This window comes from Amblyomma mixtum, chromosome 3 (genome assembly GCF_055824585.1).
Source record: "Amblyomma mixtum isolate Tamu chromosome 3, ASM5582458v1, whole genome shotgun sequence".
Taxonomy (NCBI): domain Eukaryota; kingdom Metazoa; phylum Arthropoda; class Arachnida; order Ixodida; family Ixodidae; genus Amblyomma; species Amblyomma mixtum.
In genome coordinates this window covers 112,076,267-112,095,522 of record NC_143014.1, presented here as the reverse complement: position 1 = coordinate 112,095,522, position 19,256 = coordinate 112,076,267, and the positions used below count along the sequence as shown (strand labels likewise).

The 19,256-nt window shown below is 45.9% G+C and overlaps 1 protein-coding gene across 2 annotated transcripts in view; it reads right to left on the bottom strand.

Moving 5' to 3' along the window:
* Nucleotides 1-12,170: 12,170 nt before the first annotated feature.
* LOC149351416 (uncharacterized) overlaps nt 12,171-19,256 on the bottom strand; it is a 241,766-nt gene continuing 234,680 nt past the window's right edge. For both annotated transcript variants that reach the window (XM_089580744.1, XM_089580745.1), the window contains one exon: nt 12,171-18,273. In XM_089580744.1, the coding sequence (XP_089436870.1) occupies nt 17,822-18,273 (452 nt within the window). In that variant the 3' untranslated portion in view covers nt 12,171-17,821. The remainder of the gene's footprint in view (nt 18,274-19,256) is intronic.

Below are 19,256 nucleotides of genomic sequence, written 5' to 3'. Positions count from 1 at the left end.
TCGGTTTCTGGGGAACCTGTACGTTTCGGCTGGAAGTGACCGACATTCGTAGAGCACTGACTCGTCCTTACTCGTCAATCTGTTTCAAAGTTGGTTCCTCCTGCTGTTCTACGTGAAGGCCTCGGTGTTGGAGCTCCTACAAATGAAATCAGACATATGGTCACATTTTGCTTTTCACAACGGGCTCCTCCTATTTTCAGTGAATGGTTTTTAAAACATGCGAAATCAAGTTTCTTCAACATTTTCCCGAATCAATGTATAACAAGGCATTATTATTAGCATAGCAGATAGGCGACTTTTCTTTTGGTTGGAAACACTGAAAATGCTTGCCTGCGAAGCAGTTTGAGGATGGTAGGGACAGCTCGGAATAATGGCTACGGTCATTGCCGAATGGTTGAACATCGACGGTGTTCGTGCTGTCGGGACGGGCTGGACTAATTTCTGTCGAAGTAGCGCCATCTGGTAGCGACAGAGAAAAGCGAAGAAGCAAAAAGTGTGGTTGAACGGATGCACTAACACAAATGGAAGTCGGGATGAAATACAGCAGTAAGATATCGTACCTTGAGATTTTCCTCTTTTTAGGCGTGTACGCTTTGGAGCCGGTATGAAGAAACTGTTGATCTTTTTTGGGAAGCCAGACATTACGTGTAAGGCTGGATGAATTAAAAAATGCAGTCAGTTTTCAATCGCTGCTCAAGAAATGCAAGGAAACGGGCTTTGCTTCCGTGACGGCAGGAGTGGGCTACCTTATACAGGAACTCTGCTCATACTAAACTTTCTTATAATTTTCTGCTGAACAAATTAGACTGACCCTCACCGTCGCGCCAACTTCCTCCCTTTACCCCTCCGTACCCCTAGCCCGAATAATGAACAGCCGTACAGCCCACCAGCCACTTCGCGACGACAAAGACCGGTCTCCTTGGATTGAAAATGAAGGGTTTTCTACATGAAGGCCATGAGATATGCTTGGCTCGGTCATTCCACTACCTTATTTGCATTTCAGCGCAGAATGAAACTAGCGAGCAAGTGGCGCTCGGCGTGGTACCTGCGCCAGAGTGTTTTTATTGTTAAAATTGCCTTTCTATGAAAACCAAAATGAGGGCTAGCACTTTAATTCATGCCTGTTCCAGAGACTTGGGGGTTTCTTCAACGCGTAGTTTCGTACTGGGACGTCATGGGAACGCGGAGGTCGTAAGTTAGGTTACACACAAAAAAAAATGTAAACAAGGCACGAATTCAGGTGGGGGAGGGGCTGAGCCCCCTCATGAGAATACCTGGGGGAGGGGGGGGGGGGCTCTGGCCCCCCCTGTTCCGGCGTCCCTGCCCAGAAGCAGTCCATAATCCTCTATAACGCCGTCTTACGTACGCCATGAAACTCGTCAATAGCTGTGCCGCCATCTGCGGGGAAAGCAGAATGACACACACGGATTTCATGGTTCTTCCCCGGCAGATGGCGGTGTTAGCTCGTCAGCCATAAAATCACTGGAACTAAAGTCAGCCATCAGCGGAGAGCAGACGAAAGCGCTGCCGAACGTGCATAAGTCCGGGGAGTTGTCCCATTAGTCACCCCTTTGAAAGCTGGTCTGGCAATCAGAAAACCATGGTTACTGTACACTGCGCTAAAAATAACCAGCGACAGCACAGTGGTTAGCAGCATCGGTGTGGTGAAGCTCGCTGTGGCAGTGGTCTATTTGTGTAAGGAAACACTTTTAAACAGTGTACACTCCTAAAGGTATACTTCAACCTATATCACCCTCACAACATCGGTAATTTTAGTGAAAATGGTTTCGACCCATTTTTTTTTTTCTTGGAGGTTAGTGGGTTGATGTGCGGTCAATAAGCCCCTGGAGATAGCTGGGGATGAAGAGGTCTTACGGCTGTTAGGTGCCCTGCATCGAACTGCATATAATACGGCGCTATGATTACAATTATTGTCAATACTGTACCTCTGATAACAGACGTTTGCAGCTTGATGCGTGCAATTGTATTTATCTCTTGCGAGGTCAAATGTTTATTTCTGGCCGCCTCAAACTCTAACTGCGATGTCGGATACGTGGTCTTCATTGGCGATTTTCACGAAATCGAAGCCACGTTGCTGCGCGGCCGCGAGCTAGTCTGAGAAGGATCGGCGCGCGGAACCACGTCATTTGCTTCATCGCATAAGTGGTCCACCGGGACAATCTGACATTGCTGTCAGTTTTGCTGTAAAAATATTTCTAGGAGCCCTGTTACACGGCTGTTTGCACGATAAATTGGTAGAAGAGGTGCTAAGTGTCATTTCGGGAGTTGTGTGGCACCAGGAATACACCGAAGACATAGGAGTAGGATGTTTCCGCACCGTAATGAAACGCGTGCAGGTCCATGTCAGCGCTGTCACCAAGCATCGAGCCTTCAGGTGCTTGGACGACTGCACGTGACTGTCTTTAGACCGGCATGTCTTATTACGACATGCTTATGTTGATATGGTGCTTTGTTATCCACGGAGAGCGATACAGCGATTTGATCTGAACTGCAATGCATTCTGATTCTTGTGGCGTTTCGATGTAGCCCCATGCCAACGGTGTCACCGGAATCAGTTAATCAGGCGGTCAGATGACATGAATTGAATTGGGCAAGAAGAATTCAGACATCCCGGCCTCAGACCTTTTACGTGCCTTTCATGATCCATCCACTGATTGCCAACACGCTGAGAGCACAAGGTCCGGTTAACTTCTCTTTGAAAACAGCGCGCCGAAATAGGCAACCTTATTCTTCTTTTTTACACTTGTACAAAAGGTTACAAATGTATATTCTTTTTGATGTAGCACTTGGTGAATAAATAATATATGCAGAAAAAAGGCAAAAGGGCACACCTTTATAGGGTGAAATGAAGACAGTGAGTGGCATAGTATTCTGCTGCTTTTCTGTGAAAGCTGCATTAGAGTCGAGGGGCAAGGCTTACTTGCAGTGCTAAGTGCCAGAAATTGCTATTTTACGTTGTAATTTGCCCATAGTACAGAAGTCCTGCTTGACGCCGCGTGTTGGATCAATAGAGGTGCCCTTTTAGGTTATGAAAATCGCAAATATACTCGGCGAGTGCGAGAGCGTACAGTGCGCAGAGCGTTCTGGTGCTTTACAGCCTTTTATGCTCTGGTTTCGGTCTACATGTGCGTTTAAACGTTTACCGAGCAGTTCATCATCCGATATCCTCGGATCATGCGTGGAAAAATTACATAACATTTGCATTGTTGCTTCTTTGGGTGCCATATACTGCTTAAAGTTTCGGGTAGTACGGGACTCGTAGAATTTGGAGGAAGAGAACCTCTGTGTGTTTATAACAGACGGGAATGCCACGCGCTCAAGAAAACTTGTGCAATGATTGTTGCTGCACCCTTTCATGAGGGTGCTCGTTCGTTCAAACACCATTTAAGAATGGGTGTAATTTTCTGCAGTGCACGTTAAAGATGCATAGATGGTCGAAATTATTGGAGCCCTCCGCTACGGTATCACTCTTGAGTCGCTTTGGGGTGGTAAAACTTATAAACAAAATCTCCCAAATAACCCATCGGGACATCTGGAATCTCCCCAGGAGGTGCCCATTTTTCCCGAACACATCTAAAAAACGTCCCCACAACTAGCAATGTCCAAAAAGTTGTGCGTTCCATGGAAAGCCCTAAAAGGTTAATGCTCGATTTCTCGGCTCTGGTTCAGTAAAATTATTCCTCCTCTTTCATACAGCCTGCAGGCATCCAAGCGCAGATATGTGCCAAATTTCAGGCGCATACTTACGTTACAGGTGGTGTAATACACCTTTCCACTCGTGTGAATGCGTGCTGGCTCGGCCATTCTGCACTTATCCGTTTACGTGAAATGTCCTAGCATTTTACACACAAATGAAATATGAATTCAAAAAGTCACCCGATTTGGCCCATATAAGAGCAAGTAGCAGCGCCATACAGAAGTCATATCAGTTTACTAGCTGTGCTCTTAGCACGAATTGCATCCTGTCGTCCATACCGGCTACCGCACCATACACGACCACAATCAAAATGCAGTCATGTTTCAGTCAAAGAAAAGCAATACAGACCGAATTTAAAGTCCGTGCCGAACAAAACTTACGCGTAACGACGCAAATCTGAATGAATACAAACAGCAGACGCAAACGTATGCACCATTTAATACACAGTGTACATAGCACTACGGCGCCATGCATATAATGATGACCACTTTTTTCTCCAGCTCTGAGAAATCTGCGAAATGAAGCAAGTAAAACAGAATACAGGCTGAAAGTTGATGCACCTTAAACGAGCAATCTGAGGGCTACAAAAGCAGATATGCACACGCAAAAGCAAACGTATGTAAAGAGCAACTTGATGAGGATTGCTGGTCACTGGCCAAAGTCAAAAAAGATGCAAAGACGTTTCGGGAGCGCTACGGCTCCCTTGTTCACTTCTTTTTTGACTTTGGCCAGTGACCAGCAATCCTCATCACCATGATTCCTGACCAGACGGTATGCCGTCAAACCCTCGACTAAAGAGCAACTTGGGTGACAAAAGAAAAGACGAGATGGGCGTACGCTGCAGACACGCAGTTTCAGGTCACAGATTTACTTCAAGTTGAAACCCCCCCTCACGCTTAGAGACTCGGAGGAAGCTTCAGCGCCGTATTATCAAAACAGAAAAAAATATTATTTCTACTAGGCGAAAATAAAAAAGTGCGAAAAGGGCCTGCAGTATGCTTAAATAAATAAATAAAATAAACCAACATACCTTGACGACGTTGCCTACGGAAAGGCAGGGATGAAACAGAAGGCTGCAACAGCTTTAACCATCAATTAAACGCAGCCTTCTGTCCTGCGCCTTCTCACAGCACAGCAAACGCTCAAACACACGCGTTACACCCCTGTAACGATCCTGGGAGCTTTATTTTCTTGTGACTAAGTCTGGGGATAAGACTGCTTGGAACCAGGAGGGAAGGTGAACGTGTTGAGGTACGTGCGGTGGCGCGCTGCATCCATGGTGCGGCAGACCGCGCATGCGGCACAGTCCAGCGTGGGAGTCGAGATCAAGGCACGATTAATCCGGCGGGGGAGAGTCAATACAACCACGCGAACACTGCACAAACTATAGCGCTGCAAACGGTGGCTGGGCGGTGGCGAAGTAGGTAGAGCAGGCTAATCCATGGGCACTCGCAGAAAGAGAGGGGTGGGTCTCCGAAGGTCCTGCCTGCTGTTATGTTTTGCCGGGCTAGTAGCGTGTTCCACCAGGCATCGGGTCCAGGAGCACCGCCGCTGTGCCGACGGAGGAAGGAACGTGGGCCGGAGACAGGGAGTAGGAGAAGCAAAGGAAAAACTGTATTCACATATTTACATGATTATTTACAAAAAAGACAAACAAGGTAAAAGTTGAGAAGTCTCAGGGAAGCGCTGAAGGAATCGCTCAGGGAATCGCTCCGGGAATGGCTCTCGATGAACGTGTCGAGCGCCTTAAATAGACCCTCCCGAGATCTTCCCGCCTTTTTCCGACCAATCGTAGGGACTTCGCCCGGGTGCTCCAAGGTCGTTCACCGCTTCGTCGTCTTCCTCGGCTGAGGCACTTGGATACCCGGAAGTGTCCTTTCGGGCCAGGTGGATCCCATATCTTGTTTCAAGGAAACGTCCAAAGGCGAACACCTGCAGCGTCGTCACCCGCTTCATCTGCTGAGGCACTTGGATACTCGGAAGTGTCCTCTCGGGCCAGGTGGATCCCATATCTTGTTTCAAGGAAACGTCCAAAGGCGAACACCTGCAGCGTCGTCACCCGCTTCATCTGCTGAGGCACTTGGATAATCGGAAGTGTCCTCTCGGGCCAGGTGGATCCCATATCTTGTTTCAAGGAAACGTCCAAAGGCGAACACCTGCAGCGTCGTCACCCGCTTCATCTGCTGAGGCACTTGGATACTCGGAAGTGTCCTCTCGGGCCAGGTGGATCCCATATCTTGTTTCAAGGAAACGTCCAAAGGCGAACACCTGCAGCGTCGTCACCCGCTTCATCTGCTGAGGCACTTGGATACTCGGAAGTGTCCTCTCGGGCCAGGTGGATCCCATATCTTGTTTCAAGGAAACGTCCAAAGGCGAACACCTGCAGCGTCGTCACCCGCTTCATCTGCTGAGGCACTTGGATACTCGGAAGTGTCCTCTCGGGCCAGGTGGATCCCATATCTTGTTTCAAGGAAACGTCCAAAGGCGAACACCTGCAGCGTCGTCACCCGCTTCATCTGCTGAGGCACTTGGATACTCGGAAGTGTCCTCTCGGGCCAGGTGGATCCCATATCTTGTTTCAAGGAAACGTCCAAAGGCGAACACCTGCAGCGTCGTCACCCGCTTCATCTGCTGAGGCACTTGGATACTCGGAAGTGTCCTCTCGGGCCAGGTGGATCCCATATCTTGTTTCAAGGAAACGTCCAAAGGCGAACACCTGCAGCGTCGTCACCCGCTTCATCTGCTGAGGCACTTGGATACTCGGAAGTGTCCAGAAGAGCATGTTGTCGGGCTAGTCGTTTCCGGCCAGGTGGATTCTATATCTTGCTTCAAGGAAATGCCCCAAAGGCGAACACCTGCTGCGGCGTCACCCCGCTGTTGACAAAAGAGCGAGGTGCGGTTGAATGGCAGACGCTCGTCTCCACAGGTGGCAGCAGGCGCTGAGTCATGCCACCCTGGCAGATGAACACACAAGGTCGCAGGGTCAAAACTGCTGCGTTGGGTGCCGTTTAAGGGGAACTCCGGAAAACACGTCGTGGCAGTTAGGCAGAAGTGGTGGTACGTGGAATCCAGGAGTCGAATGCGTCCCTCGTGTTCGGTTCCACCTGTCTTTTCAGGTCGCATTGGAGCGCGTGCACGGAGAAAGACCACTTTCGCAGAACCACACACTGCCTCTGGGAATGGCCTATGTGGATACAGGTGTGACGGGAACATACAAAGAGAGTTAGGGGGGGGGGGGTAGAAACACAACACCGCCTCAGACCGTAGTAGACGGCCACGGTGCCACCACCAACGCGATGCAGTCGTCGGAGGCGCTGAGGAATGCAGGGTGCGAGCGAGGAGTCGCCTATTGCCACGAACTCCGCCGCCGCGAACGCCGCCTCGAAAAGCGGCATCAGTAGGGTCGTGAAGCTGCGCAAAGGACTTGCGATGCGCCGCCGCGGCAACAGTTCCAAAAGGAATGGTATGGGCACGCCGAGGTGCGCGGGAAAACTGCCGTGAATCCGTAGCTACGATGTCCACGACAGCCCAGTTGGCGCAGTGACGAGAGCAAGAACTGTCGCACGCTGGGGCTTGTGCTCGAACGTCTGGGGCAGCGCGAATAAGCGCGCGCAAAATGGCTTGGTTTGGTTTATGGGGTTTAACGTCCCAAAGCGACTAAGGCTATGAGAGACGCCGTAGTGGAGGGCTCCGGAAATTTCGACCACCTGGGGTTCTTTAACGTGCGCTGACATCGCACTGTACACGGGCCTCTAGAATTTCTCCTCCAAAGAAATTCTAGCCGCCGCGGCCGGGATCGAACCCGCGTCTTTTGGGTCAGCAGCCGAGCACCATAGCCGCTGAGCCACCGCGGCGGCAAAATGGCTTCCGTCCAGCGAAGAAGCCGGGCGAGCGACGGGAGGCCATTACTGCTCTTCTGCTAGACAGCGGCGCAGCGAGGAGTGCCGATAGTCGGAGACGCCTGGAGGGACCACCACACAATGTTGAAGTTGGGCGGAAGCTGGGAAAACGCTAGAAGACGGGAAAGCTGGTGACTGCCGCTGCCGGCGGCGCGATGAAAATGCAGACCGCCGTCGCCTGCCTGCAGCATGGAGCCGACGGCCACGTGCGAGAAACGCATGCGCCGAGAGAGATGCGGGGTTTACCGTTTCCTTCGGCTGTTCGAATGAAACTACTGTTTCATCTCTCAAAACGACGAGTGCAAGAGCAAAACCTTCTCTCCCCGCAGGTTGTGGCGAGAGGGAGAGAGAAAAGAGAGCGGGGAGTCGATTTTTATTTCTTGTTGAAAACCATTGGTCGCGAAAACGTTATACCCAGTTACCTTTCTGGGACCAAAATGCATTAATTCGTTTTTGTTGCCGCTTAAAACTCGAAAAAACGTGTCTAGACCTTTAGTGGGAGCACTGCCTTTTTGCTTGTGTTTCTATGTCTTGCCTCTATGGTCTGGAAACGTTTGATAAATGCTGTACTGGGACTGCGACATACCATCCTTTTTTGGAGTTTGTGAGGAGGTTTGTGTTTGTTGGGGTAACTCGAACCCGCGGGAGTTCTTCATGCGCATGAACTTTCGCGCGAAGAAAAAACCTGTGGGCTGGGGCCCAGCTCGTAGGTACTTCGCTGGCCACTTAGGTAGTCTTCCCCAAACGACTTCGCTACTGACCCGAAAGCGGATTCACGCTTCCAGGTTTCCAGTTGCTCCCTTGTGCACTGCGCTGGAGCATGTCTTCGCCTCGACAGGATCGCTGGCCTGGTGCATGCCGCTGTATCAGTGCAGGCCTCGAATAGATTCGGTATGCCTTTTGCCATGGCTGTAAGGTAGAACCTAAATATTTAAATGATGAACATTCTATTTGCTCCGTTTGCCGGTAAAGAAGAACTAGCATAACGTTTCTTGCGAATTACCAGGCCTGACGGGCGGGCGTTCTGCCAGGTTGTGCCGGGTACCGGCGCTCAATTTTCAATACATGTACCTGCGCTCCAGAGGTCGCTACAGAGTCAGAGACAGCGCGAACGCAAGTCTTGCTTAAATTATGAGCAGGTCGAGGGGACAGATTATGAGACTGCTTAATATAGGTGCGAAGCGAAGGCACCGAGCGAATGCGCATCTCTAGAGGAGCAAGGTGCGATTCCGATCATTAGCTGCAGCCGTCGCAGTTTTTGCTTTGGCTATACTTTGTAGTGCGTTTAAAAAATTGACGCCATACATTTATATGTTGTTGCTTTATACTCAATATGACTGCATTTTCTGCGGCGTAGGAGGCTTGCGCGTAGTTTGCAGATAACTTACCCCTTTTTAGAAAACACGCTTGACAGGTTTTCAAACCGATGACGCTGTGTCCCGAGCTCGTTACAGATTGCGTTGAAAGATCAGCCATATGTTGGGAGTTGGAGTCGTAAACAAACAAGAACGGAGTACTTGTACAACCGTCTTTTATTTTGACTTCTGGTAGGCTTATACCTATACATACTCCACATCTATACGCTGTGACGCTCGAGAAACGGCAAATGGTACATCCAGGTTGCAGACAGCACAGTAAAAATGAATAATAAACGCGACTTCGGCAACCAACTAAATAACAAGGCGTGAACTTAAAAACATCGACATGTACTAACGGGCACAAACTAATGTTATGCACAGCGGGCTAGAAGGTTGATTTCTGTATAGTTTACATGAGGCGGCATAACTAGCCTTAGTAACTAAGACGCTTAATTTGAGCCAGTCTTCTAAAGGCTCGAGGGCATGTCGCATTTTTTGGTGTGTGCAAGCACCAGTACTGACTCCCGAATCCAAATGTACACTCTTACTTTAGGTGCGTAGCCTATATGCCTCCATACTTCGATGAGCAGCATATCCCATGCCACCTTCGCTGCCTCAGAGAGAAGCTGCTTTCTGTTGTAGAAACGAGTACTGTCTAGGCGTTTTCAGCACGGATGCGTCGATAAGGCAGAAAATCTGAAGAAGAAACGCAGCTTCTATTTACTTGCTTTCTTCCCATTATGATGTAACGTTTAGCGGCTACTGTGCTACTTCTGCAGCCATTCAGTTGAATCAATGGAAAATAACCAACAAATGTTCTGCCGTGCGTATATCCAGAAGTTATCAGCGTAAATAGCATGACGTTGTCTTTTATTATATTTGTCAAAAGCTTTCAAGCTAACAAGGTTGCACTTGCAACGTACATTTAAATCCGTGTTGTAGCCTCAATGCTCCAAGTCTGTAGAGACTGAGCAAAGCTCTCGTCCACTCCTCTCCTGAGCGTTGGAGTAACAGAGGTACTACCGGTCCACACTGCACAGTCAAACAAAAACCCTGGTGGCCTGTAATGTGCATAGCGCGTAAACAGTTAAATTACTTGTAGAAATTTTACACTTGTCTCCAATTTAGAAGCAAAGATTGTAGGTCTTGAGGAAATGAGGGCCGCTGTCGAGGACTGTAGGGCGAGTAGTGAAAGACAGCGTTCCGAGTGGCAGACTCTGATGAAGAAAGTGGACGATCTTGAAAATCGATCTCGACGGTGCAATCTGCTCTTTTATGGAATTAAGGACGAGGATGAACGCGAGTCACAACCAATTTCTGAAAAACTTGTCCTAGATTTGTGTAGATCTACTCTGGGAATAGACCCCAGAATCGAAAGAGCCCATCGCCTCGGACGGTTCCGTTCAGAAGGAACTCGCCCAATAATTGTTAATTTTAGTTCATTCAAAGAGAAAGAGGCTGTTCTGTCAAATGCGAAGAAATTGAAAGGAAGTTCTACTAGCATTTCAGAGGACTTCTCTGAACCAGTACGAAACAAGAGGAAAATGCTATGGGACTACGCCAAAACTTGCAAGGGACCCAATGGCAAAGCACATCTGAAATACGATGTCCTTTACTTGAATAATGTCAAGTACATTTACGACGAATCTCAGGGGCAGGTAGTTCGAGCCTCTTGACAAGTTAAGCCGGATCACTCGGTTTTGTCGATTCTAGTACTAAACTGCAGAAGTATTAAGAATAAAGTGGACAAGCTACATGGTCTAATTGACATGGCGAGACCTTCCGTTGTGATCGGATGTGAATCATGGCTGGATGGGGATGTTAGCGATAGCGAAGTTTTTCCGAGTAACTATATCAGCTATCGAAAAGATCGAGACAGGCACGGAGGAGGCGTATTTATACTGGTGGACGTCTTAGTTAGTTCTCGTAAGATGGAAATTGATGTTGGGACATGTGAGGCAGTATGGGCTCAAATTAGACTTTTAAATGGTAAATTACTATCAGTTTGCTCGTTTTACAGGCCACCTGGAAATCAGCTTGAACCCATCAGCGACCTAACTGATATGATTGAAACTGTTAAAACTGACTGTTTAGTTGTTGGAGGTGACTTTAACATTCCTGAATTAGACTGGAGCTCAGGATGTCTTCCGTCTAGAGCCAATTCCGCAGTAGGCAAAGAATTGTTAAATCTGTGCAATTCATTCGGCTTATCCCAATTAGTGCTGCAGCCAACCCGTGGCAACAATGTTTTGGATTTATTATTCACTAACCAACCATCGGCAGCTTGTTCTACCCTTGTAGTGCCCGGTATCAGTGATCACAGTTGTGTTTTAGCGGAAATGAACTTTCAGTATGTTAAACTTGAAGACTGTGGCAATCGGCGCATTTACAGTTACCGAAAGGCAAATTTCCCCGAGATAGCCCGGGCACTTGAATCCTATGTCGATGTGTACGAAACATTGTCTGATTCACTCAGCGTTGATGAGCTGTGGCGCACACTGACAGCCAAACTTTTTGATTTGCGTGAGCAGCATGTGCCGTCATGGGTGATGACGAAACGTCGCAGCAAAAGCAAGCCATGGTTCACAAAAGCGCTGCGCAGAGTCGTTGAAAAGAGGCAACAACTATATGCGCGCTTCAAAAGAAATCCGTCGGAAGATAACATGGATCAGTTAAAAAAGATTACAAAGGATATGAATGCTTCGGTCAAAGCGGCTAAATTTACCTACTTTCAGTCTTTCGACATGCGTATCCAGGATCGCCCTAAAGAATTTTGGCAGTACATAAAAAAAAACAGAAAGGATGAATTGTCTATCCCGCCACTCGATCACAACGGAAGTATCGTTCATGATAATCTGGAGAAAGCCAAGTGCTTTAACACGTTTTTCAGCTCAGTTTTTTCTGCTGAGGACAGCAATAGCCCTGCCGATTTTCGCCTTGCCTTGAACTGTACGGAACCCATGGAGAACATTGAATTTGATCAGCGAGGAATTGTGTCGCTCTTAGAACGCTTAAAAGATAACAGTGCCACCGGTCCGGACGGCTTACCCACGATCCTGCTCTCTTCTTGCGCTTTTGCGTTGTCAAGGTACCTTCAAATTCTTTTCACAAAGTCATTACAGGAAGGCTCCTTGCCTGATGAATGGAGGCTTGCTAATGTTGTACCTATACATAAATCGGGACCTAGGAATGTTGTTTCAAATTATCGACCAGTGTCCTTGACCAGTGTATTATGCAAAGTTTTAGAGCATGTGTTTTATACTAGTATTATGAATCATCTTAGTATACATTCATTATTAAATACTAATCAACATGGCTTTCGCAGTGGTTACTCGTGTGTCACCCAGCTTACCGAATTTGTACATGACCTGTCAAGTGCTTTAGATAAGGGATATTCTGTTGACTGTATTTTTCTAGATTTTAAGAAGGCCTTTGACGTTGTATCACATTCCTTATTAATACAAAAATTATACTGGTACAACATAAATGAGAACGTTATTAGGTGGATAAAAGAATATTTGAGCGTTAGGCGTCAATGTGTTGTTGTCAACGGGAAACAATCGCATGAGGTGGCTGTAACATCAGGGGTGCCTCAGGGATCCGTCTTGGGCCCATTACTGTTCATAATTTACATGAATGACATCTTTTCAGGTATTTCTTCATACATGCGTCTTTTTGCGGACGATTGTGTATTGTATAGAATTATTAACGATCAAAGTGACTGCGATGCATTACAACAGGATTTGTGTAAAGTGGCCCAGTGGTGTGAGAACTGGAGAATGCATATTAACTTACAAAAATCTGTACATATGTGTTTCACTAAAAAGAAGGTTCCCCATATTTTCACTTATAACATAAATAATAGCAGACTGCTTTCAGTGTTGGAATTTAAATATCTTGGTGTATATTTAACAAGTTCAATGTCTTGGCATCGTCACGTGCATTTCGTTACTGCCAAAGCCTGTCGTGTTTTAGGTTTGCTGCGACGTAACGCTAAACTTTTCCCTTTAAAGACTAAAGAACTGCTGTATAATACAAACGTTAGAAGCATACTTGAGTATGCTTGCACTGTCTGGGATCCGAAAACCTTGCTTGACGTTCAAAAGCTAGAAAGAGTTCAGAATTTGGCCGTTCGTTTTGTTTTCAATAACTATGGGCGATATTTTAGTGTAACGAGCGCGAAAAAATCTTTGGGTTGGGACTCACTTCAAAAACGTAGGAAAGTACTGCGTTTAAAATTATTTCATAATATCTTTCATTCTAGAACTGGATTAGACAGAACCAAATATATAGCCAACCCTGATTACGTGTCTTTACGTAGAGATAATTCACTTAAAGTTAAAGAATACAGGTGCCGGACTGACCTTTTTAAAATGTCTTTTTTCCCCAAAACGGTTTCGGAACGGAACAAGCTGCCTGAGGAAGTAGTGTCCATATTATCAAATGATTCATTTTCTTCCATGCTGTGACATTTTTTTTGTGTATAATAATTCCGTGTTCTTTCTATCTCATTGTTATCTTTTTTTTTTTTTTGTAACCACCTGCACGCGGTGGCATTTGTGTACTTTTTCTTCTACCCCCCACTGTAATGCCAGCCAATGGCGCTGTGGGTATGATGATAAATAAATAAAATAAATAAGTACGCAGCAGACATTTCTCTATTATCTTCATTTGGCTCATTTCAGTAATGGCATCACATTTGATATGTGGAACTTGATTGAAGATTATACACTTCCTCCGTGAGAGAAGCGTGTTTTAGTCATAAAATCGAAAAACCCGTGTCGTGGAGGCTAAGTGTTGCGCAATGCGCACACTTTTTTTTTTTATCGGAATTGCAGTGACCAGTTACCATCGGTGGCATGTTCATACTAAATATATTGTAGCGATGCTCCATCAGAGGGAAATTTTTACTTTAAGTAATGAATCTAACACGAGGCAGATGCCACTGTAATGCATTTATGAAAGGCAAAATGAAACGAAATTTTGTATTGCAATGCAATAACGCCGTAAAGTACTTTTACAGAGAATGACGTTACATTGTATTAAAACAATAAGAGTGAGGCCTTACGAAATCAGCGGCAGTTAACTTCTTTAATTAATCGATTGCAAAACATATAAGGTTTTGTGGTAGAATTTAACAGGGAAGGGCAGTCGCATGTTATTATTGCCCAACTTTGGTAAAATGAAACCTGAAGACAATGAAAAATGAAATGAAAAATGAAGACAATAGACATTCTCTAGTTTGAGAAATTTGGGCAATTAAAAGATGTGCACCTGAACACAGTGGCGGCCATATTGTAAGCAAGGCTGCCTGGTACGCTTGTCTACGTTTTAGTTATTCAAATGGTTGCACTGAATGGCGTCAGAGCCTTCCGTAACACGCGTTTCTCGAAAGTAAAATGCTTCAGGCTTGACGTCTTGTTTCTGTTGCTCGTAGGTCGACATACTTTAATTTTGATACCTTATACGTCGACGTAAAGCGCCATTAAAGACCACGCCGTGTGCTCAGCGTTTCCAGTCCTTGGAAATAATACGTTAAATTAAGCAGCAAGTAATGTGGTGGTGAATATTTATGACGCAAAAAAAAACTTTCATGCTTTTTTTAGCGCAGACCAAATTTTGTTTTACTTCCCCTTTAAATACTGACTTGAAACTTCTATGGGAAACCAAAAAGCGTTCAGCCTGCACCCTTACCCTAGCGAATTTCATTGCGCAGTCACTAAGATGTGGCTGGGTGTTCTGCCCGTAAATAAGGGGAGGCATTTATTTACACTATAACACACTCCAAAGCACTCTGCAGCCAACGCCTCCTGAAGAGAAATACAAAGAATAAAAGTTAAAGAAGCAAGTCCGGTCGTTTCCCTGGAGACGCCTTGCAGAGGTGGAAAGTTTCGTGCATTCGCTCTGCTATGCTAGCTCCTCAAGAAGTCAGATGCAACAATACATGGCGCTTTTACCTTACGCATCAACTGATTTGGTATCCATGCACACTTCCTGCTTTTCGTGTTATTATTATTATTATTAGTATTATTATCATTATTATTATTATTATTATTATTATTATTATATATACGTATATACAGTTGCAAACAGGAGGAATCGAAGCATTTTCTTCAAGTCTTCAGCACACCTCCATTAGATGGCTCCCCTCAACATTGCATGCCATTTTTAAGTTACGCCCTCGACTTATTTTGTACTGCATTGTTTTCCTTCTTGTGACAAAGGAATAAGATCGATTTAATATTTTTATACATAAAGGTAAAAAATTACGGCTTACAAATTGCTCTGGTTAACACTTGGAATGCTCTTTGGTACCTGCCAGCGTGTGCCGTTAGCAAAGAATTTTGTAGGGATGACTTGGAGTTTCTCAGTTTCAGAACTTTGAGAAGGCAAATTGAAATCCTGAAATGAAATCCAGGAGAAGGCTTTAGTATAGATAAGCTGGTGCTGCAATAAAGGTATTATAAGAGAGAAGAAACGCCTTTCTGTACAAAGAAAGATATCAGAAAATTAAGTATTGCTTATAGCAACAGTTCCGACAACACTAAGGGGCACACGTCTACCACTGCATGAGAAAGGTGGAGAATTAAGACTACCTGAGTCAAACTAGTGCTTCCAAATTTACTTTTGTTGATATCCTCTGAATTCGGCCTCCTGAAACATTGATGTAACCGCAGGAAGTCATCATTGATGTTCACCGGAATCTTGCCCTACGTAGTCCAGTGCAACCAGGTTTATCAACCACCTACAGGATGTTCTTCAATTGAGAACAGCTGCACTTGAAAAGCTGAACTCACAATAAGGAAGTAAGTCCGCAATACGAGGCTTATTGTGCGTGTTCTGTGGTCATTTTCTGCTACTTAGATGCCAAACCGTACGCAACTTAAAGCAATAAGTCGATGCACCATGCAGTCGTCTATAAACTAAAAGTGACTGAGGCACGCTAAGAGTATGATGGGGATGGGGAACAGAGCTTCACTCGCAAGTCCTAACAAAAGTATTTCATATGTATATGCACGTTGAGGAACGTTCAGGAACATGTGGGTAATACTGGAGGCGTCTGTAAACATTGAAATTATAGCCAAAAACAACCTGCCGGAGTTCGTACAGCACACGGCACTGCGCAAGTAAATACGATGGGATGCTCGAAACACTGACATGCGTACTCTGCGTATTCTCAAATAGCAAATTAGCTGGAGTTGAGCTCGACAGGTGTGTGCATTCAAAAATTCATTTTATGAATGCTTCACAACAACAAAGGACAAGTAATATTTGCATACATCTGACATTTCAGCTAAGAAACACGAATTCAACCTTGTTTTATGTTGCTTCATGCATTTCATATTTTAACAGTAATTTTTTTTAAACTCTACAGCATGCATATGCACCAAGTAGACAAGGTGAAGGCTAGCCGTAAGAATTGGTTCTGCTGTTAAAACATGTAAATCGAAGCGATTAGTTTACTGATAATGCGTGTTTAAAAGAGATTTGTGCCCTGACGGTTTTATTAAGGTACACTGTAACAGACACAGTAAATATCTAAGGTTAAACATCTGCGAAACATTCCATCTCACGCGACGAACTCGATGCTGAATCTTGGGACTGGTACCCCAAGTATATTTTGCTCGAAATTTATATGCTGTCATTTATGACTCCACCCCTTGCACACTGGCGCTCAAAAAATATCGTAGCGAGAGCATGCATTGATAATTTGATAAAACATGCACTTCAGAAAAAAAGCCTCAAAAAATTATTGAGCTTTGTTGCACTGATCGAAATGAAATAATCCACACTCTCACATACATACATGATCATACATACACATATACACATGTTTAGCAGAGATCCACAAGAGCACCACTAAAGAACAAGGGAAGCTTTTGCGTTCAGTGTCACATTCTATAGGAGGGTATCGAACGCCACACTTCGCGGCCTGTACAGGTGAATGTTTAAATCTTTTTCAAATATCTACAGAAGAAAACGAGAATCTCGAAACAGCAAATGAATGACTTTTTGACGCAAATGTGATGGTTTATCTACAAAATCAGTGTGTATCAATGACAGGATCACCAACACAAGCATTAAGATCACATAAAAACAATGATCCGCCTAAACCGTCACCTGCTGTCCAGGCAACCTTATCTACAAGACTAGCGACAACACATTGTTTCTCCATTTTTCTATTTTTCAACGAGTAATTTGGTTCAATGGATTTCCAGCAGTGGTCTTCTGGAATAACGTCGCTATAAGAGCCATAAAACGTGCAGCATTTCGACCAGGAAGCTTTCTGCGTCCTTTTGCGTAGTGGTCACCACGTGTATGCATGCAACATGATATGCCATGAAAAAGCTGCTTGTATCGAGTTTTTTCGAACACTCAACGCACAAAATGGTCGCTGATGGCAGCCGTCACCACACATTTGGCGGAGAGTATCTAATTTTACATCATAGGAATATTGGAGCAGAGTAGTCACGTCAAGCCAAGATGAAATGAGTAACGAATGACATTCAAAGGTGTAAGCAATGAGAGAATATGCGAGGCATGACATATGTGCTCCTGGCCGAAATCTTTAACAATTGGATCGATTGTACGACCTCCTTTACATGATTCTGCTTTCATCGATAGCCTTTGCCGTCGAAGAGAGAATACTCCTCATGCCAAATGCACCCCTTTCAGTGAGCGTCTCTAAACTGGCTCTTACTTGCTCGGGTGTTTGACATATTCCTTCTCCTTATGTCCCCAGACAACTACAGCGCAGTCCTGGGCCGTAAGCCCGCAGAAAAGCTGGTGGAGTCAGCTGGGGCCTATTAATGGCACAGCATTCGAACACTGAGACGACTAGACTGTTATGAAGCAGCCGGGCTTGGCTTAGTGGCGCCACCTCTGGCGCCATTGCCCTGCACAGGAGATGGCGGAGGCGCAGTGCGCACCACTTTGGGCAGTGTCAGGTGGATTGGAGCGTGGTGATGTGTTCGGTGGCAGCTGTGCAGCGCGCCGCAGAGGCCCTCCTCGTGCATGTCGTGTCGGATGGCCGACCTGTCCACGGCGTTGTACTCCTTGGCCGAGCGCGGCTTCAGGCCGCACGAGACGGGGCAAGCGGCTGGTTTCCCGGCTGCGATCTCCTCGCAGCGCAGGTACTCCGAGCCGCTGCCGTTGCTGCCGCTGCTGCAGAGCGACAGCGTCTCGATGTAGTCACTGTCCGACGATGTGGTGCTGCTCTCCGAGGAGCCTTTCAGGCCGGCCGCGTAACGCTCGCCCGGCAGTCCGAAGGTAGCTTGCTGTGGGCACCGTGCGAATGCTGCGCCAGCCAATAAAAGAGAGGCATCGTTTGAGTGACACCGACCCACCGCGATGCAACCTTCAATTGCAGTACAGGCGTCAGGCTAGTTAGCTGCCTGTCTACAGGCACGGAGGTTGTGGTGCCAGGGAAGCTGAATCCTGAGCCATGGAGCCAAATGTGAACCCTCCGCTACTTCGGGTTGACAACACTTGCAAAGCTGCCGCTTACGGGAGAATAATTTAACTTCAAATTAATACGTTTCTTTCTGCGCGGGTTTTGAACTACTACAGAATTACTACAGATTTTTACACCGCGTTTTATACGATTTAACATCATGAACTGCTTTTAAAATATTTAGAAAGTACGTCGGCAAACAGCAGCATGCGTCAGGAATGATGTGAGAGACCTTGCATAATGCCGATTGCAGGTCTGATTCGATATGGGTCCTTTCTCAAGTTCTAAAACAGTACGTTTCAAAGACTTTGCTGTTAGTGCTTTATATTAAACATTCGTAACGACATTAAATGGCCTCCGAAAATAAAGCTTCTTGCGTACGATCGTAATCCATTCCCCACTAGCTGATGAAAATGATCGGACTTAAATTATGCGGTGTTTTGGAGGGTTTATATGTGACGGTGTGCAAGTCTGAAATGGCGAGTAACTCACCATCCTTTTCAGCTGAGTTGCGTCGATTGCCAAACAAAGGTCTCTCCTACTTATCTCCACTTAGCTGTGTCTTGTTTCAGCTGTGGCAACCCTACCCCGCATATTCCCTCATCTTATCTGCCCACCTGACTGCATAAAAGCTTTTCACAAACTGGACTGTTAGCTGATAAAACTGGGTGCTGCACAAGAAATGCTGAGCTGAGTAAGGACAGAACATTTATACGTCCGGTTTCAGAGTACGCTTTCTCCCTTTCAAGGAGTGTGAGGGATGAGTTAACAAAACGTCCAGATGACCCAGCACGCTATATTAGCACGCGATGTCGAAAGACGTATTT